This window comes from Tasmannia lanceolata, unplaced genomic scaffold (assembly GCF_043159265.1).
Source record: "Tasmannia lanceolata isolate RefF3 unplaced genomic scaffold, GAP_Taslan_0.1 ptg000013l, whole genome shotgun sequence".
Classification (NCBI taxonomy): domain Eukaryota; kingdom Viridiplantae; phylum Streptophyta; class Magnoliopsida; order Canellales; family Winteraceae; genus Tasmannia; species Tasmannia lanceolata.
In genome coordinates, this window is record NW_027518690.1 from 358,002 (window position 1) to 380,099 (window position 22,098).

At 38.9% G+C, this 22,098-nt stretch overlaps 1 protein-coding gene across 2 annotated transcripts; it reads left to right on the forward strand.

Annotated features, from left to right (window-relative positions):
- The first annotated feature begins 10,336 nt into the window (after positions 1–10,336).
- LOC143889389 (uncharacterized) lies at positions 10,337–18,420 on the forward strand. 2 transcript variants are annotated; one of them, XM_077393565.1, is made up of 6 exons: positions 10,337–10,814; positions 11,121–11,253; positions 13,281–13,410; positions 14,586–14,625; positions 15,610–15,883; positions 16,984–18,420. In XM_077393565.1, the coding sequence occupies exons 1-6, from the start codon at positions 10,632–10,634 to the stop codon at positions 17,007–17,009; spliced, it is 786 nt and encodes a 261-aa protein (XP_077249680.1). In that variant the 5' UTR covers positions 10,337–10,631; the 3' UTR covers positions 17,010–18,420. The 2 variants fall into 2 exon arrangements, with proteins under 2 accessions (XP_077249680.1, XP_077249679.1); XM_077393564.1 differs by having other exon boundaries at positions 17,004–18,420.
- Positions 18,421–22,098: the final 3,678 nt, after the last annotated feature.

Consider the following 22,098-nt stretch of genomic DNA (forward strand, 5'->3'; position numbering starts at 1 on the left):
GATTTCTAAATCAGCTACAACAGTACAAAAAATTCTGATTTTCAAATCTGTTCTGCGAGACATTATTTGGAAATCAATATTTGTGGCAACTTCCTTCACCATCACTGCTCCTCGACGTTGCTCCGGCAACAGTGAGACATCCCTCCCTCCCTCTCTCTCTCTCTCTCTTAAAACATGATCATGAAGATGATTGATATGTTTTGTATCCAAAACTCAAATCCAAATCAAAATACAAATGATGAGGTATCCAAACGGCCCTATATGTTATAGCAATTTGGATGGTGCATTTTTGTCCCGAATGGATCTAGTTTGGTGAATTTGTTAGAAATAGAGATACTAGTTCGGCTGAAATCCAGGCCTTTGCAAGTCAAGTAGGTTTAGTTGGGCGAGTCCCGAGTTAGTGCAATGACTTTAATATCAAATATATTTTATTTATTTCTTTTTTGGATTCTAAATATTGTCTTATTTACGTAGGCCCTGTTCGTCTAAGATTATATCAACCGATTGTGAGTCCAAACCACTTATTGGACTCACAATCGGTTGACAATCTTAGACGAACATGGCCTTACCAATGAAAAGCAGCGGATTAATAATTGTTTTAAATATATTTTTTAAAATTTAAAATATGTTCTGTGATAAAGAATAAAACAGTAGGATTTGGGCTTAAACTTGAGCTCATGTAGTTACCGTGTAGATTAGTGGTATCATGGTTTTTAATTTTGACCGTTCTGTGGAGAACGAAACCGCAATTGTATAAACCTGAAATTTATGGAAAATCCTAAAAAAATCTGGAATTTTAAATTTATTTAATATCCTTTCGAAATTTCAGTAATTTCGCCCGAAATTTTAGGACGAGATAAAATACTATTTTATTGGTTTCGTCTGATTTCGGCCGAAATTTCGGTGAGGACCGAAACACATTCCGAAACCGAAATTTAAAACCTTGAGTGGTATAAGTAGTCAATAGGGAGCAGCCAAACATTTGATTTACCTAGAATTTACCTCATAGAATAGTTATAAGTGTTTGGCTGCAACCTCGTAGAGTAGTGAGAGGGGGTGTCATTACCAATATAGAAAGAGGGGGTTGGCATCCTCAAGGATTTCCCAACCCAAAAAATGCACTTTTTGGTAACTTTATGGTATATGATTGCCGATTTAGCATCGAAATCCCTTGAGACTACAGACCAAGTTTTAGAGGTAATAATTGCATATCTGATGATGTGGCATCATTGTCCCCTCCTTATACTTTCCAAGCAAAATTTCTCTCTAAAAAAAAGAGAAATTTGGGGTGGAAAATTTTGCTCTCTCTCTCTCTCTCTCTCTCTCTCTCTATATATATATATATATATATATATATATATATATATATATATATATATATATATATATGAGAAAACAGTTCATACACATATGTGTAGAGAGTTCTCTACACACTAGCTTAAAATACAGTGGGGGTCCACATTGTTTGGGTGATCCAAGCCATCCATTTTAAAGGCCCTCACATAGATAGGGTGTCTACAAAAAATCAGATCCATAGGATCATCCCAACCCTACGATTTGTGGAGGTAAAATGGATGTCTTTAAACCTTCACAAATTAGTCCATTTTTTGCCTCCACAGTTCGAATGGTTAGGATGATCCTATGGATCTAATTTTTTGTAGACACCCTATCTATGTGAGGGCCTTAAAAATGAATGGTTTAGATCACCCAAATAATGTGGCCCCCACTGTATTTTAAGCTAGTATGTAGATAACTTATCTACACATGTGTGTATGAACCGTTTTCTCTCTCTCTCTCTCTCTCTCTCTCTCTCTCTCTCTCTCTATATATATATATATATATATATATATATATATATATATATATATATGAGGAAAAAGATTGTACGCTCGAGTGTACCTAACCTTAGGTACGCTCGAGTGCCAAATCACACGGGTCCCACATTTTTTTGGTCAAAAAAACTAAACCATTCATTTGCAAGGCCCCATCATAGATAGCGTGCATACCAAAAATCAGCTCCATAGGATCATCCTAACCCATCAATTTGTGGAGGTCAAAAGGGACAGACACTGTTCGTCCACAAATCTGCCCATTTTGCCCTCCAGTTTTGGAGGGGTTAAGATGATTCAATGGTGCTGATTTTTGGTACACACCCTATCTATGATGGGACCTTGCAAATGAATGGTTTAGATGACCAAAACAAATGTGGGACCCATGTGATTTGGCACTCGAGCGTACAATCCTTTTCCTCTCTCTCTCTCTCTCTCTCTCTATATATATATATATATATATATATATATATATATATAATGACACCCTCTCCGACTCTTCTAGAGGTTGGCAACAAAACACTAATTATCACTACCCTACAAGGTAAATCATATGTAGATAAAATGTTTGTCTCCTCCCCAATTTACAAGGTAAGGTAACTAGTATCCAAACAGAGTCGAGAAATTTTGCTTGGAAGGTATAAGGAGGAGACATGGGTGTCATGTCATCCAACATGCAATAATTACTAATGAAACATGTTTGGTAGTCTCCAGTGATTGTGATGCTACATTGGCCACCAAACAAAAAAATTTGCTGACGTAGCACCCAAATGCAAAGCAAAACTCTAAACTATCTTGGCTTTTGTGCCACAAAACACACAATCTAGTTGGGCCTACTTTTGAGTAGTTGATGTAGAAAGCCTGAGTTAGCCGGACAGTATCTGACAATCTATTGGCCCATTAGAATGAGGCAACTCCAGATCCGGCCCATTCACAATCTTACACAAAAGGATGGAAGAACCAAACCAAGAACCTACCCTCACCTTAAAACCCAATGCCTCATTTGATAAAATCACCCCACCCCCTTTTAATTCACCCCTCTTTAACGTGTTGCTTTGCCTTTTAAATTTTAATTCACCCCCATTTGAAAATCACCCTACCCCCTTTCATATGTAACTGTTATATAATTGTTTACATAAGTGTTTATATAAACCTTGCTCTTATATAACTGTTTGTAGTTTATCATGGAGCATAAAACCACATGATTAGGTAAAATATCTACATTTGGTGAAGGTTGGGTAAACCCAGAACCGAACCGAACCGAACCCATCAATTTCGGTTCTGGTTCGGCTCCAAACATATATGGTTCAGTTCTGATTCAAATTTCCGGAAACAGATTATATATGGTTCGGTTCGGGTATCCCCAAAACCGAACCGAACCATCTCCACCCACGGGGCCGTATCACTAATTCAGCTATAAAAGGCTGCACACGCCTACAAAAAGTTTGGGCAGTATCGTCATTTGAGCTTTTCTGATACTCCGTGCTGTCAGTGGGGCCTTTTTTTCTAATTTTCTTTATTCTGACGAAGATGCCCCTTCGAACAACAAAAACATCTCCAACCTCATCGTAAAAGAGGCGATCTGTCGGGGGTTTTTTAGTCAAAGGGAAATATAAAGAGCTGTTACAGATAGGCTTGGGAGAACAGATTCCAAAAAACAGTTTTTCTGTTAACGACGAAATTAGCCTTCTCTGTTTGTTGAAAGGCTTCTGACAGTTGGGGGTATTATGGGTATTTGAGGGGGTGTCAGGAATGGAATGGGGCCCACTTAGATGAAAGGTCGGCACCCCATGTTACTGTTAGACTGTTAGTAGCTTTCTAGTCAAAGGATAAAGTTGGAGACAGCTGGCATGCAGGAAAAATAGATTTTTTTATTACCTAAAAATGGATTTTGGCTTTTGTTTTTTCAGAATCTGTGGCAGAACCGAGAGGAGAGAGAGATGAGAGTATATTTCACTCAGGATTTCCGAAAATACCCTGGTGGTTTCTGTAATATGTCGTAAGACCCTCGCGGCCTCTAACTTGTTCAAATCGTTAGTGGTGTAGGCCCGTATGGTACTGTGGTTCAGTAGTACGTTTGAAAAAACCAGTACTGTACTGCCTGTACCATTGGATGATCCAAACCGTCCAATTGGATTTTAGGGGCACCACCTATTTATTGTGGTTCTTCAATTGGACAGCTTAGATCATCTAATGGTGTATGCTGTGCAATTCTTTTTTTAAAAAACACAGGACTATACAGGCTTACACCATATAAAAATCTAGTTTGATCTAATCCCTTCATTTGTTGGGGGACGACGTTGATAGGAAAACCTCCCTAGATTGGAGGGTTAGGATCAACCTATGTCCTATCTACGCGGACCCCCCCTAAAAATAACGGTTTGAAGGGAAGTGATATACTGACCCCCTTGTCTTCCCTGGGCAGCCATTCATTTGTTGGGGGGGTCACGTAGATAGGAAGACCTCCTTAGATTGGACAGTTATGATCGTTCTATTTCCTATCTACGTGCGGCCCCAACAAAAGAATGGTTAAAACTTTAAAAGGAGGTTATATATTCGCCCCTATTTCTTCGCTGGGCCACCACCACCCACCGCCCTGTGGTGTGTTTACGACTACTCTTTTTAGATTACAAGGGGTTGCCCTGGAGAAGAAAAGGGGGTGAATCGTCAAATTATATGGGCCCCATGGTATTTTTATCAACACGTGCATTCACGGCCGTTCACCTTAAAAAGGCTCCGAGAACAGAAATGCTAACGTCATTAAGCCCGAGTATCCTTCACGGTCCTTTGTTGGCCCCACCATACATGTGAAATGTGGGCGGGTAGATCGTAACCGTTCATCTTGAAGTCTTTTCTGCTGTGTTTTTGCAATTGCGGCTATCATATCTTTGGGTATTTTAGTACTTTAATTATAAATAAATTTCTTTATAATTATTTTCCTATTTTGAGATTGAAACCTAGCGGAAGATCACTATAACGGATCAATCCTAAGTTCCTAACAATCAACATTGGGTTCCACATGGAGACATATGTGCTAATCAGGACTGTTGATCTCGTCGAACATCTTAAGGCGACCCATATGTTCTTGGTTCCAGGCCAATTATACATCCAATGCCTCCTCTTAAGGAACCCTAAATTAGGCCGAATAGATCAAGGGGCTAGATCATCCGATCAGGGTGAATTAAAGGAAATAGAGGCAAAGATCCGTGGATCAAATGGGCCCAGCATATGAATGGTTTGGATCATAGGGATGTTCTCCACTCGTACTATTATTCTATGTGTCTCTCGTACCGATGGGCACCGCCTTCGATCTTGTAAGGCAGAAGCGTAACTAGATGAAGAGCAATTGGTTGGCCTTCGTGCCCTGCGCTCATAGAAAGAAGGGTAGGGACACCCGGAGTTGGAACTCCAGGAGAACCCTTCAACACTCAAGTCAGACAAAGGCAGCAGAATGAGAACTGAACACTAAGGGGCCATTTGGATATGCAGATTTTAGAATCTTGGATTTCCTAAAAATCCTGGATGGGAGACTGAGAGAAGGAGACCGTCCGTCATTTTTTGATTTCTCACCCTTCTTTCCGTCGAGCAAGAGAGTAGGAGATCGTCCAATGTTTCCAGTTCTTAGAAATCTCATGATGGGTGAAGATTACTAAAACCTGGATTTCTTACTCAAAATCCAGGATTCTAAAGAGAAGCGAAACTAAGAGTGCAGAGGACTCACATGGCTTTCAAACTAAAACCTAGATTCTAAAATCCACTTATTCAAACAGCTCCGAAAGGAAGAGTGGTTTTTTATTGTTCAAGTGGGGTGTTGCGGAGGGTTTCCTTTTATAGGTGGAGGTTCCATGTTGCGGGACAATGATGTGACGAAGATGCGACACCGATGTAATCACGGGTGCCGGCACTGGGACTGTTCGGTTGGCCAAAGCTGACCGCCAATAGAAGGATGGGTGATTGGACTTCATGCAATGAGGTGGTGTTCGGTACAGCCAATCAGAACTGATATGCCAATAGGATGAGTTGGACTTTATGCAACCAGGAAGCATGTTGTATGGTTGACTACTTGACTACAATCGATGGGCCAATAGGATGAGAGGTGATTGAACTTTATGCGACCATTATACATTGGCTGGAACCAGCAGGCCAATAGGATGACTGGTGATTGGACTTTGTACAATCAGGAGGCCGCAAGTTAGACGCTTGTAAGTGAAGGGGACTCAATGCAGTCCCAAGAGGTAGCGATGTGCAAGTGATTGGTTTCTACCTCCGCTGAGGGCTCCTACTTGGCTGAGGGCCCGAGGGACGGGGGGGGGGGGGGGGGGGGGGGGTACTCAGCCATCACTGATCATGTGCCTCGCCGCGTGGAGGCACTAGAGTGAGGGCTCTTGGCTCCGAGGGTTTCCAATCGGTTGAGGACCCTCCTCTCGAGAGGGAGCCTAGCACCGGGCTCCTCGTAGTGGGGTGATCGACGGCGCTCAGTTTCTTGCTCAACCAAGTGCCTTTGCCTTGGTCAGAGCCGTGAGGCGGCTTGGCTGCTTCGTGTTTCCGTGTGCCCTCTGCCACGTGTCGTCACATCATTGGCGATATGGTTTTACCCCTAACATAGAGTTTGTTTCCTATCCTTTCATAATTTGACTAAAAACTGCTTCTTTTGTGAACAATAAACCAGCCAAACCGATAAACTGAACTGAACCAATGGGAAATTGTAGACACCCCACTTTGGCCACCCTCTGTAGATGCCCATTTTTGGCCGTCCCCCTCCTTTAACTCAAAATTGCACCTCCTTCCTTTTGTCTTCTTATTAGAGGGCATTTTTGCCATTTTTGGTAGTCTATGGGTAATTCTGTTAAGGGTATCAACCCTAGATATAAATACAACATAAAGCATCATTTGAGGAATAAACCGTGAGCAGAACCGAACCGGTCAAAACCGTTTTGTTTTGGTTTGGTTATACCCCCCTACCCCCCATCGGTTCGGTTACCGTTTGGATTTCCTCCAAGCCGATGGGATCGATTCGATTCAAAAAACCTCCCTAAATCGAACCAGACTGAATCGTGTGCAGCCCTAGACCTAGTAAATCTTAACACAAGTAGATTTAATACCGAAGATTAAACATTATTTTAATGTGAGCATCATGCATGTACTTACACACCTCTATGAGTGTTGATTTTTTATCATATCTGCGAGGTCTTTTGAGGGAAAAATTGTTTACCAAGATGTATTCCAACAAGATGTATTCCAAATATATAAGTTCAATCATTAGATTGGAATAGATCATGCACCATAGATTCAACCATTGGAACATAAAATATAGTGCATGTATCGAGAAAGTAGAAAAAACTCGACCCGACCCAACCCGAGAAACTATCATGGGTAGGGTCGGGTTTAGAAATCTTGGGTTTAAAAAAACAAAAAGAACCAACCCGACCTGACCTGAGATAGTTTCTCGGACAAGGTAGGGTTTTGGAAAACCCGACTAGCCCAACCCGAGTTGCAACCCTACTACAAGGGGTTGCCTGGAGAAGAAAATGTGGCAAATATATCATTTTCCCATTCTTACGCATAAAATTAAAATTGAAAATGAAGTTATAAAATTCAAATAGTAAAAAAAGAGAAAAGACCGTTAATAAATGTTACAAACAATATGTACATATAATTACAACATTGGAAATGATATTTTTACCCCCTTTTCTAGCATTTCCACCACTTTTGTTTACCCTTTTCTAGCATTTCTGCCCTTTTTGTTTTCTTTTATTTCTTAGAATAATTTTATATTGAAGATAAATCTAACAAAAGGAGGTGAAAATGTACTCGTTTCAAGAAAAGGATAAACAGAAGTGGTGGGAAGGCTAGGAAAGCAGGAAATATCATTTCCCAAATAATTTAGAAATTTATAACATGTGTTGGATGTCTTGAATTCAAATTCGATTGGGTCCGAATATTGTTCGTGACCCGATAAGGCCCATTCGGCAATGTGTGGGCTTTGCCCGCTTGTCCTGGTTCGTTCTATGTGTTTTTCGGCCTGATAAGACTAACTTATGGCCCGCTTTATATAAATGGACTTTCATAACTTATTTGGAAGCAAGTCTTGTAAAGAGGGTTGAGGCCTTAAAACAAAGGGAAAAAGGGTATGCTAGGATTTTTAGTGGGTTTGGTGAGAGAGACATTGATCTTCTCTTGTAGTGGATTTTTCTCATCGCCTCTGCCGTTGAGTAGGCTTTGCCGAACCATGTAAATCTTTGTGTCTTTTGTGCGTTTGCTTGTGTTTGTTGTTTCGTTTTGCTTTGCCATGAAAATCGCAAACCACGTAAGAAGAGGGGTTTCACAACAAAAATGTAAACACAAAAATGAGAACAACTATGAAGAAAGTTACTTTCAAGTTTCAAGGCCTATCATAAATGGCAAGTTTTGGGTCCTACAAGGGACTATGTACTTCAAGACCGTTGATCTTTCACAATATCATGAGGCGACCCACATGGTCTTGGGTTCCATCTCGAAATGACTTCCCGTGCGTAATATAAAGAATTATAAAAATGAAGGGTTAACATTTTCTAAGCCAAACATCTAAACTGGATTAAATGTATCAATGCCCTAGGATCATCCAATCAAGGTGTTCTAAATGACATTTGGTCCGGCTTATGCATGGTTGCCATTTGGATCAAGGATCATATCATGTACACAAGGCATAAGTGGCGCCCGCTCTTTTAGGAGACCTTTTCTTTTATATCATTTTCCAACTTAAAAGTAGAGGCTTTAGGGGGCCAAATCCAGGTATAAGGATAGGATTAACTCATGTATGACCGAGTTGACTCAGAGAGTCCCAAGTGAATTGTGTATGTTTTATTATTAAGTAGATAATTTTCTTAAAAAAAACTATTTAAAAACTCACTGAGTCGATGGTCAACTTGCCCAAGACGGACTCCCTTTTACCTTGGCCAAGTTCTCTTCCAAATCTGAGTTTTACCTTACCAAGTCTATCAAAACTCCTTGACTCTTCCGAGTTAATAAAAATTTGACCTGCCCAAGTCAACTCGGCCGAGTTCTCCTCCGAGTTTGAGTTTTGAAACACCGAACAAATCATTTCATTATGATATATTAGAGAACTAGACTGTTGTACTCACCAGGCATCCTAAGACTGATTTAGAGACATTTAATGCTAAACTAGTACTCTGTCCCATGCTATGAATGGGTGTAAAATGATGTGCCCCACACCGTCAAAACATGAGGTGCAAAATGGTGGGGCCCGCCCTAGTAAGTAGGTTTGGATAGAGATGAAGGACCCCTTCATCAATAACATTCGGGGTAAAATGAAGGACTCCGGTCCTACGAATATGTTTTGGTAGAGACGTTGGAGCCCACCCACCAAGACTTCAGTTGTAAAATGGCAAGCCTCGTCCCATAAAAAACATGAGGTGTAAGAAGTTGGAACCATCCCATCAACAACATGAGATGTAAAATGGCAGACCCCAACCTATACATGGGTTTGGGCGGAGACGGTGGTGGGCCCACCACATCAAAACATGAGGTGTAGAATTAATGGTGGGCGCAACCTGCCAACCTTGCTATGCATGGTTATAAAATGTTGGGGCACACCCCTGTCAAAACAAAACATAAGATATAAAGAAAAGGATTTTCAATAAAAAGATTTCTTGGAAAGAAAGCGAATGACAACGGAAAGAAACATGCTTAGGATGGGATTTGCGAGGAACCATCCCATTTCGAGGCTAGGCTGTTGCATATGAGAGCATCCACCACAAATGAATCAAATGAATAAGACAAAATCTATGCCTGTGTGGCTGCACTCACATGCAATAACCAATCCGCGAAATGCCTTATCCGATCGTCCCTAGCAAATCCCACCTAGTATATGTTATAGGTGGAACGGTTGTTAGCATTCAATGTATACAGGTCTTTCAATTGGATGGTTAAGATTGTCTGATGAGTACATCTTTCAGACCCTGACCACACATATATTGATAAAAAGAAAGATACAACAATGAAAGAGCAAAGAACAACAGCCTCTAAGGCACAATGGGGGACAACAGATATTTTTTATTATTATTGGTAAGCTGGAAATCTGACCCGGGATGAAATGACCACATGACCCTTGATTTTTCATCAGACCAAAATACCCCCTTGTTGGCGCAGACTCACTCCTTGCCGCCTGACATGTCAAACTTGATACCAACTTGCCACACGTGTCTTCCAAGTGTCATATATCATCCCCCTTTTGTTCTTTATTTTCTTTTGCAAAACAAAAAGAAAACCTTATTTTTAATACAAAAAATGGGAACTTTCCCCCGCGATTTGGGCTCTCCCGTTCCCCGTTCCGTTTTTGCCACTATGGATCCAAATGTTTCTCCTCAACCGGTTTGTTGGGCACTTTTGTAATTGATTGAAATATGAAGGGTAAGTTTGTAATTGAATTATATTTTATATTCCATTTCCTTATGAGATGACAACGAAGACAATAATAATATGTGATAAAGTAAAGAGTATATAAAACATGTCCCCATGGTCTCAGGGCTTTCCTTTTCCACCTTTTCCTTTCTTCCCTCCTCTCTCTCCACAATCCTCCCTAACCTAATTGGCTGATCTTCATCTTCTCATCTTCTCACCCAATTCACCTCTAAACTTAGAGAAGATCCTGTAAATTTACTGGGGTTTTTCTTCTGATTACATAGATATCATTTTGTGACTTAGGAGATCGAACTTGCTGACTTTGGAGGTAAGGATTATAAGAGGAGGGTGGAGCTGAGAAAAAGAAGGTAGAGGAAGAATAAGAATAAGTAAGAGGTGAAGATGACTCCAGCTAATTTGGCAGGTCAATTTGGAGACACTACTTACACTAAGGTATTTGTTGGGGGGCTTGCTTGGGAGACCCAAAGGGAGACCATGAGAAAATACTTTGAGCAGTTTGGAGAGATTTTGGAGGCTGTGGTCATCACAGATAAGAACACAGGAAGGTCCAAAGGCTATGGATTTGTAAGTTATTTTCCTCTCTTTTATTATACACATGCAGTACATATATGTTCTTTTTTAGGTCTTGATTCTATTATTCTTATGTTTTTCTCAATGTTATTTCATCAAAAGCTGAAAATTTGGGTTATATAATATATCCAATATCTAGAGGTGGGTATTGCTTGGAAGGAATCAGGATCTATAATTATCAGAAAAGAAAGGAAAACAAAAAGAGCATAGGATCCACTTTATCATTTTTACCTTTTCCTTTTTTGATGGATTATAAGAGAAAATTCAGTTTTTTTTTTTTTCCACAATTTTCCATTTTAGGTAACTTTTTCTGAGCCCGAGGCTGCCATGAGAGCTTGTGTGGATGCTTCACCTGTGATCGATGGAAGGAGGACTAATTGCAACCTTGCTTCTTTGCGTGTTCAAAGATCCAGACCTACAACACCACAACATGGTAATATATGATTTCTTTCTTTTCTTTCGTTTCCTTTTCTTTTTTTCTTCTATTTTTATTTGATTCTTTCTCTTCTATCCACCTTTTGAACTTTCACTGTTGGATTATCTTTATTATAATAATTTTTTTACATTGGGCTTTTAGCATTGATTAGATCCAACAGTGCAGGAGATGAATTTAGTTATCTTATGATAAATTTGTATTTCCTTTTGTTATTTTGGGAGAGTTATGATGGTCTTACACTATCTAAATCCAACTATTATTTGATATCTTATACATTATAAACATATACAATTTTTAAGTGTGTCTTTAGAGAATTTATTTATATTATTTGATGTAATTTGTGTATGATTGAAGAGTATTTTGCAACCTAAGGTCATGTTTGGAAACCATGAAACTTTTTTCCATGGAATGTTAGTTTATCAAGTGGTAACGAGGGCGAGAGAAGGGTAGACTTGAGAGAGCATGAATGAGGACAGGGTGAGAAGTGGTTTTTTTCCCTTGTTTGTCAACCCTTTCTAGCCCTCAGGTATTTCCCTCTATCACTCACCATCCATCACCATTGGATAAGCTAATATTCCATGAAAAAAACTCATGGTTACCAAACATGGCCTAAATGTTCAGAGAGATAGCAATGTTCTTTTCCTAATGCAAGAAAAATATGTTTTAAGTATGTTAGTTTACTTCAACACACAAATGAGGTACTGATAACAGGAAAGACACCACGATACAAAGCTAGAAAATGTAGACATATTGAGTAAATGATCTCAAATTCCTAGTTTTATCAGATGTTATTTTATTGTTTCTTTGACTAGTCAATGGAATAACTACCTTAGGCAGTGAATGTTAGTTATTCCTACTCATTGGTATTTGTGACAAGGTTTGTAGCTTTGAACGGAAAGTAGTAGAATAAAATATTATATCTTTTTACATCAAATTAAGAAGGAAAAAAATACATTAATTTCGGAAATGGGTTCTGTTCTTCATCTGATTTTGGTTGGTCAATTACCTCTCTTTAGATCAAAGGAGAATGATAGAGTGAGATTAGTTTCTCAAATGTGTTTGCTTCTTAATCTGATTATGGTAAAATTATTCATTTTGCATCTAGAAAGAAGAAAAGAGATTAGTGTCTCAAATTAGAGGGTTTTGTTCTTAATCTGATTGTGGTTAGTCTATTCTCACATTTTCCATCAAGAAAGTAAAAAAGAGATTAGTTTCTCAAATGGGTTTTGTTCTTAATCCAATTGTGGTTAGTTTATTCTCTCATTTTGCATCAAATAAGCGAAAAAGAGATTTGTTTCTCAAATGAGTTTTCTTCTTAACCTAATTGTAGGTCTCATTTTACATCAAATAAGAGAAAAAAGAGATTAGTTTCTCAAATGGGTTATGTTCATAATCTAATTGGGGTTAGTCTATGTCTCATTTTGCATCAAATAAGAGAAAAAGAGATCAGTTTCTCAAATGGGTTTTGTACTTAATATAATTGGGGTTAGTCGATGTCTCATTTTGTTAAATAATGCCATCTCCAATGGCTTAAACTTTTGGATTAATTGGTTGTTTCATACAGTAGCAAAGGTCCTGAGTTCAAAACTCGTTGATATTAAAAATCCAAATGTACTAATGGCCAACCCAAAAGAGCTAGGTTGGGGCCACATGTTCCATGTGAAGGCCCTAAAAAGAGGGCTCACACGTGTTACATCTCCAATGGCTTAAGATTTTGGAGTAATTGGCTGTTTCACACATTTACTTCAAAAAAGAGAAAGAGATTAGTTTTTGTTCTTAATCTAACTGTTGTGGATCTAACTGTTGTGGCTAGTTTATTGTCCCATTTTGCATCAAATTGGAGAAAACGAGATTAATTAGTTTCTCAAATGGGTTTTGCTCTTAATCTAATTGTTCGTAGTCTCTTGTATCCTGTTGCATCGAAGAATGAAAAGAAGATATTAGTTTTTCAAATGGGTTTTGTACTTAAATCTGATTGTGGTTAGCCTCTTAGTGCTTCTTTGTTTATATATTTTTTTTAACAGGAGGGGGAAGGAACTTTAGGGTGATGAATTATCATACAAACGTTCAAGGTGGAGTGGGAGCAGCTTTTCCTTCAGCTGCCACATTCCCTCATTATGCCGTCCAACAAGGGATTCCTTACAACGTATATGGGTAAGATTTAGATGAATTATATATAGGAAGAAGGCACGTGCATTGCCAGGGCCACATACATTTCCACTTGGGCATCCCATGATACATCCAAGATCATGGATGCTCTCTCTCTCTCTCTATATTATTATTGCCATTTCAAAAAAAATGGATGCTCTCTCTCTCTCTCTCTCTTTCTCTCTCTCTCTCTCTCTCTCTCTCTCTCTCTCTCTCTCTCTCTCTATATATATATATATATATATATATATATATATATATATATATATATAGTGCATGAACATGCATGACACCTAACCATGGATGTATGTGCACTTGAACATCCATGAAACAAGACCATGGTCATGTTTCTCTCTACCCCCCTCTCGCCTATGCATATTAAAATCCATGATGTATATGAGCATCCATGGCACATGACAATTAATGATCATTGATGCTCCCCTCTCTCCCTCTCTACATAAAGGTAGTCATGTGTAGTTGCTTGAGCGTGTATGACACCTAGCCATGAAACATGTCCTTGAGCATGGATACTATATCTTCTCCCCCTCTCTACATAAAGGTGGTCATGTGTCGTTCCATGACCATGCATGACACCTAGCCATGAAACAGAAGCATGGATGCTCCCTCTCTCTCGAGTCAATGTGAACATGCACGTATGCTTGGATGCATCTATGGGGAGATGGGTGCATGCATGCTTGGATGCATCTATGGTGAGATGGGTGCATGCACCCACATGAAGGTGACGCATTTACACGCGCATACACTGATGCATGTGTAAGTGCGCACGTGAAGAAGCAAAAAGGAACATATTGGACGTGCGCGTGCGAAGTGTGCAGACACACATGCATGTGTGTATGGCACTAAAAATAGGTACACAATAAAGCTACACTCAGCACTTTCTTGGGGAATGAATGATACGTCGAGATCATAAATTGCTGGAGAGTATGCCCCACCCAATCTCCATCAGTGCCATCACAATCCTCTATCAACTAGGCCCCACCCTATATTGTCACTATCGTTTGATCTCCACAGCCCATTTTAGCTCAGGCCCTCCAAATGAATTGATATTTCCACCTCCTTATCCAGCATTTAACACTTTTGTCTTTGTCTTTTTACCTAATTCCCATCCTCTATTTTCTCTAATCAGATGGCTATAACAAGCTTTATTTTATCTTTTCCAGGTACTCTCCATATTCCGCGGATTATAATACGTATGCTATGGTTCGTATAACAAACTTTTTTTACCTCTTCTTTTTTGCATTAATTTACTCATGATGGGAACTGATTTAAAGTAAAAATATTTATCATTCATATTTCATCTTTTTTGAATTATACAATGCTTCTACATATCTGGAAAATTAATGAAAAGAAGAAGATGTTTTTATGTGTTCTTTAGTGTACACTCTTGATGGAAAGTATATTTGTTTCTAAAATGGGCATAAAATTTGTCTGAATGAAAAAATAAATTTGTATTTTGCATCTTTTAATTTATTTCTCTTGCAATATACAATATTTCTTCATACCATGTAAAACAGAAATATTATATTGCATGCGCGTTGAATCAAGGCCTAAGAAACAATATACTATTATTTCCCAACATTTGAAGTGAGTACACTGAAATGGTGAGAAAACAAACCATTAAAAGCAAAGAAAAATGGAAATTAATTTAGAAGCTTTGAATATATAATAGAAGTGGGGTGAAGTTTAATATTCTTCCATGCTTTTACTCACACTATTTTTATTGATTTTTTTACTATTTTTGGTAGTTTTTTCATTTTCATATTTTCTTTTTTATATCATACCATTATCAATAAACTTTTACAACACGGAGATTATATTTATTTCTATTATTATTTATTAGGGATTTGCTAGGGATAATCGCAGAAGGCATTTCGAGGCTGGGCTGTTGCATGTGAGAGCAGCCACACAGGCTCAGATGTAATAGCCCAGCCGCGAAATGCCTTCTGTGATATATGGTCCTAGCAGGAATGCTAAACTTAGGGGCGCCCTTGCAAAATGGGCGCCCCCGTTGGTGGAAAGTCACCAGAGTGCATTTACAAAAATGCACTTTGGAATGGTGACTTTCCACCAATGCATGAGGACCCCCTTTCATCCTATTTTTGCAAGAAGGCCCTTCATTTTAGCATTCCCCTTGTTATTATTAATAAGTTGGTAAGATTAACATGTGGAGATAGTGTTGTGCAGAGCTATTATAATGGGTATGGAGGAGGGGCAAGTGCCCAATATCCAATGTATGGAGGGGCAACAGGGATTGTAACAGGTTCAACCAGTTTCTATCCATATTTCCAGCAGTTGGCGCATGGCAGCGGGACAGGTGCGGCCTACACCCCTGGGCAGGGTTATGGAGTGCAGTACCCACATCTCTTTCAATACTCCGCCATGAATTCAACGGGAGCAACATCTTTTCCCCAACACTATGGACCAATATCTGTTGCACCAACACCGGCAGCTCACACAGGTCTGGTTATCTTCTATTTTGTGTGATTTTCTTCCCTTCAATATCTAGGGTTAAACATATAAATCACACACATATCAAATTTAAAAATTAAGTTCTGGTTTTGAAAACAAACCTTTCCATTGTTTTTTATCTTATACATTACATGGTTTTTATTTTTATTTTTATTATTGTACTGACTACTGAATATATATTTGTGTGCGCGCTCTCGTATTTTAATTTTCAAAATTATTTTGTGGTTTTGAAAACACACCTTTTTCATGGTTTTTTTTATTTCATCTTATACATTTTTATTTGGGTGATGATAAATTCGCACCCTGTAGGATAATTCGCACCCTTTAATGTGAATTGACATAAAAAAGCATTAAAGTCTGCCTCATATCCATCTTTAAAGGGGTATGAATTATCCTACAAGGGGTGCGAATTTATCATCGCCCTTTTATTTTTATTATTTTACTGAATATATATGTGTGTGTGCAAGCGCATTTTAATTGCCAAAATTAATTTGTAGTTTTGAAAACACACCTTTTCCTGGTTTTTATCTTATGAGTTATCAGGGTTTTATTTTTATTTTGATTATTGTAGTAAATACATGTCAGGGAAAAAAATCCTTTTAGTTTTTTGAAGAAAAGAATATTTTGCTTCTAAGATTTCTTCTTCTTTTAGAGTATCCACCCACGTATTTACAGTGATAATGATAGAAAAAAAAGAAATTTCCACACCATTTTGTTTCTATTTTCTTGAAAATGACTGCATTTTCACACATTTTAATTATTTGACTTTAATCTAAAAATAAAGTCATTCTCAGGAAAAGACAAACAACAGCGGGTGAAAATATCATTTCCCTGATTATAACATAAAACATTAATCTTTGGCATCATCATCATCATCTTCACCATTTCCCTAGTGATAATATGGCAACACAGTTTTAAAATTTAAAATTACACTATTTTCTATGTCATATTTTCTGAAAATATTATAGAAAGTATAGAGAAATAATGGTTTTTTTTCATTATACTAATTGGATTTTATTATATATATATATATATATATAGTTTGTGGTTAATATTCTTTTCCATCATTGATACTAATATCTTTAACAGTGTGTTTTGCTTTACAACAGGCGTGACCATGGCTCTTCCAGCTCCAACTCTTCATCCTCCATTACCTCATCACTACAGAATCATCCCAACCCCCTTCCCTCCAACTGCATCTGAACAACCTTCGGCCTAACCATGGTTTTTTCTCTCTCCTCATTCTTTCTCTTTCTCTCTCTCTCTCTAACTAACAAAATCCCAAGGGTAGACCTTAGGGTGGTCTTCCCGCCACATTTAGTCCTAAAGGGGCTAAAACCCACCTCTAAATTTGGAGGAGAGCCCTCCAAATTTCACTAGTGCATGTAGTATAGGAAATGTAGTGTACTTCTCCTTCCTGTTGATTTAGCCTCAGATGGGCTAAAAACATCACCACCTAATTCTGTGTGGTTTCTCCCAAAACAAACTTAGCTATCATATGAGCTAAGGCCAGAAGAAACCCTCTAACCATTAGCCCTGGGAGGGCTAAATTCAAAGCAACTGCTTAACTTAGGCTTGCAGAAAATGTAAATTCAACAATGCTTATGGCGGCAATCACCCCTAAAAAACCTACATTTGCCTTTAGAGATTGACTAATCCCTCCAACTTAGCATCTCTAAATGTAGAGGTGCTTCTTACTAAGTCATGGGGCATGGCATGCCCTAAAATCCATGTTCTAACATTAGTCCTAGATGTGGGGAAATTGACCCATGAAGTTTGGGGCACATGTACCCTTTAATCACTTCACCAACCTCAGACACTGTCACGTAATCTTTTGTGTAATCACCAATCTTCCCTAGGCAAAGGGAAGGTAAACTCACTAACCCCTTTTGGCATCTGTTTTGTATAGTCATCATGGCTGAACTTATGGAAGTTTTAGCCTGATTGAGGCAGCTTTAGAGAGGGGGGCTAAGGTTTGTTTTTGGCATTTAGCTCTACCTCCTGTCTCCCAACTTAGAAGAAGCTCCATTAATGGCTCTGGAGTTCGACCTAACATAGGAACTTTTTTTTGCTTCTTCCTTTTTCTTCCCTTTTATCTTTCTCTTTCCCCCTTTGTCTAGTTACACCCAACTAGACCATGGAGGTAACCCTAGGGAGATGTTTTTGGCCTCTTGGGTTCACTTCCTCTAACATTCCTTCAAATCATGGTTAGGACCAAGGTCATCTTCTACTCAATCTCAAACCACCTTCCACTGCATTACCACCCACTTCCTCTTTTCTATTTAATCTTGTACTGATGCTTTCACATTTAAGACCTTTGATACTTTCACATGTATTATTCTGAGCTTTGGATTGTCATAAGTAGGTCTATTTACTTTGAGACAGACTGATATTAATTCCCCATCCGTGTCATTTGATAATACACTTAGATGATACTCTAGAAGTAAATTAGTGTTGGGTTTTGCATATTTATAGATGTTAATAATCCCATGCTGATGCAATTGTTGATTATTATTTCTCATTAATCTACATGGTACATGATATGTATATGTGTATGTATAAAATTACAATTCCATGCCACCAGAATAGGGTTCTATTTGCAAATAAGTTTATTTTAATTTTGTCTTATATGCAAATGGGACATTAAAGCCTCTTTAAAACCCATTACTTAATCATTTCTAAAATAATTATAACTATGATTTGGAAATAAGGCCATTAATTAATCATTTCTAAAATTATTATAACCATGATTTGGAAATAAGAATGTTTTAACTCCAAAACCATTTGCATATAAGATTAAATGCAAATGATTTTTAGAGGTATCCAATGATGCCCTAATTAGATGGTTAGTATCTTCTATTAATGAGATTTAAGACTATATCATAGGTCATGATGTGAGCCCATTGAATCGCGCATGACAATGATTGTTTTGGGACTCTCTAAACATGTGTTAAGGGGTCCAGATCATTCTATTTGTACGCTATGTTATGCCTATTTGGATCCAATGTGGCTTGTTGTCAACCTCAGGCTGTACGTGTTTCCATCGGTGGAATTAGTGGGATCTCCACCACGGCCTATTTACATTGGAGCCCAACCAATGAATGGTTTAGATTATCGAAAAATCAGCCATTTTGGGGCACAACCCATTTTCATTGTGGTCCGACAAATGAATGGCATTAAAAAATGTGAACCTAATCAGTTTTGCACTCAATCTATTCTGAAAATCCAAAACGATCAAGGCTAACAACCTTTTTTATTTTCGATTATGAGAACCGATTGTCAGTCCAAAACTGATTATTAGACTCAAAATTAATAGTCCAATAGTCTGTATTGGACACAATATCGGTTCTCAAAATCCCAAACAAACAGGGCCTAAGTAATGGTTGGAGGCTTGATTTTGCCTTCCGACCTTATTTCTAACTTTTTGTGTTAGGAAAGTTGCCTTGTTTCGCATGGCGTGATTGAAGAAAAATAGGAAGGTGTTTCTTTTTTAGGTTTTTGTAAAAACCTAGACATAAAAGGCCTTCCTTCTAAGGGTGTCAATTTTGGCTCGGGCTCGGAGGCTCGCTCGAGCTCGGCTCGAAAAAAGCTCGGCTCGAATCCTTAACTAGCCGAGCCGAGCCTAATTTAGGCCAGGCTCGGCTCGGCTCGGCTCGTTAAGAATTTAATATATTTAAATATATATATATATATATATATATATATATATATATATATATATATATATTATATTAATTTATACATTAAAAGGGTTGTCCAGGGAGTGAAAGGGGGGGGCAAAATATGTCACTTCATTTTTGGAACCCCATTTGTTATTAGGACCACCCCCCATAGTGTAAAAAAAGTAGTCAAATTACACTAGTAGGGCTGTCCAGGGAAGATGAGGGGTGTGAACATAATATAACCCGAGCTCGGTAAGGCTCGCGAGCCTGGCCGAGCCTGACCGAGCCAAGCCGAGCCCGAGCCTGGTTCGAGCCCGAGCCGAGCTTTTGAGCTTAACGAGCCGAGCCGAGCCTGGCTAAGCTCGGCTCGGCTCGGCTCGTTTACACCCCTACTTCCTTCTGAGGACCAAAAATCATGAGAGGCGGTCTTGGTTGAGAAGCAAGGGAAAGAGTTGCGGTTCTGTGGGTTTCGGGTTAATTCATTGTATTCCTTGTAATTTTGCTTTCTCATAGTGAAGATTTTGTTCTCGCCGTAGACGTAAGCATCTTGGCTGAACCACGTAAAATCTCGGGGTTCGTCTTTCTAATCTTCTTGGGGAAGTTAGCGTTCTTTGAGGTCAGCTCTTTTGAAAGGGCCATTCTAGGATTTGTTCATGCTAACTTGTTGGGACTTGAGACGGAATCCGACTGACTGTTTGCATTCCTCGTGGAGGGCGCTTGGTCATCCTGGTTCTGCTCGGAATCCTTGTGTTTCGAAAGTTTTCCCTTTTCTTTCCACGATAGCTTTTTAACGGCCATGTCAATTAGGGTCGCGACCTGCCTGGCTAACTTGTTGACTTGGCCTATTGTTGCTACGGCCTCCTGTGTTGGGCTGAATGGAAGGCTAGTGGATGACCGTCGGTAGGCTGATGCCAGTTTTGGGAATCAAGCCTGGAGATAGATGACGCCTCACGCTTGAAGTGCGAGTCCTAATTAGTGTTGCGGTTGCTACTCTTTGGTGCCTTTCTCAATCTCTTCTTTGTCTTTCGTTCTCACAGATGACGCCAATATGTTGTCACTAAAATTTGGACTAGCTCTAAAAAATGGCCCCGCGCAAAGCTGGCTCTGAAGGAATGACCCGTGCTCATAGAAACACGGCAGAAAGGTGATCGGAGTTGGGCTTCCGAGAGGGGGGGGGGGACTTTCTGATGCTGTCAGATAGGGCAATAGTACAAGTTGAGCTTAGCAAGGAAGAGAAAGAGAAGTGATTGTGACTTGCGTAGCTCGAAGTCTAATGTTTCTTTGAGATCACAATAAGTACATAGATTGGATTATCTTTAGTAGCCTCCTCATTAGGTGCACATCCCTTGTTGGGAAAACTAATGTTTCTCTCTAGGGCTGCACACGGTTCGGTTTAGGGGGATTTCTGGAACCGAACCGATGTTATCGAACCGAACCAAATCGGTCTTGACCGGATCGGTTCGGTTCGGTTCACGGTTTATTTGAATCCAAAACACAAGGCAAAAAGGGCTGCAAATGTGACAAATCCAAATCAAAATCTTCTTGGAAACCAAACGATTTCTGAACAGTGTAAATGTAAAGGGCTGCAATGCATAGTTGCATACCTTATTACCCAAGGCTTGAAGACGAAGATGCTTTTGATCCCCCTTGAATGAAACCCTAATAAACCAAAACCAAAACCAAAACCTAGTGAGATAATGGAAGAACCCTAATCAAAATCAAATGAAATAGAAATAGACAGAAAAGAACAAACAAAATGAAGAAAATGCACCCAATCTTCTTCTTCTTCGGCTAAGGTTTTTTATAGGAGAAAAAATTCGAGATTTTGTGCAGCCCTATACCCCTATCCCAATCAGATTTTGTATAGCGGGAGAGAGTAGAGAAGTCGTCGTCTGCTAGGCCACTAGGGTTTTGGACTTTTGGTCGAGAGGGAGTGGAGAGTGGAGACAAAGAGAAAGAGTAGAGATTTCAGATTTGAGACAAATCGCGTCAGCTAGGGTTTTCAGCGTGAAATTCATGATGTTTTATATTTTTTGCCCCTTTATTTAGTTGGGACACCCATTTGGTCCTCTTTCCAGTCAAAGATACACTAGATTTGGGTGTGCCAAGTAAAGAAAAGGGGTTGATATATGTGAGTTATATTTTTCGCCCCTTTACTTACTTGGACACCCATTTGGTCATCTTTCCAGTCATAGATACACTAGATTTGGGTGTGCCAAGTAAAGAAAAGGGGATATATAAATGATTAAATAAATAAAACAAAAATGGCAAAAATGCCATCAGTTCGGTTTGGTTTTTCCGGTTCAAAATTTTTCTAAACCGTGACCAAACCGATCCAATCGGTTTATGAATAACGGAAACCGCGACCGAACCAATGGCACTAAAAACCGAACCGAACCAAACCGAAATGCCTGGTTCGGTTTGGTTTATCGGTTTAGACGGTTAAATGTGCAGCCCTATTTCCCTCTATGTTTACCTTTGCAAAACAAAACAAAACAAAAACGAAAACAACTTTAAATCACAAACTATAATATTCAATGAT

Bases quoted from the DNA above. Each gene is read 5' to 3' on its own strand.
- LOC143889389 (XM_077393564.1), top strand. From the start codon at position 10,632: ATGACTCCAGCTAATTTGGCAGGTCAATTTGGAGACACTACTTACACT. The intron at 10,815-11,120 runs GTAAGTTATTTT...TTTCCATTTTAG, and splicing joins GGTCCAAAGGCTATGGATTT to GTAACTTTTTCTGAGCCCGA. The intron at 15,884-17,003 runs GTCTGGTTATCT...GCTTTACAACAG, and splicing joins AACACCGGCAGCTCACACAG to GCGTGACCATGGCTCTTCCA.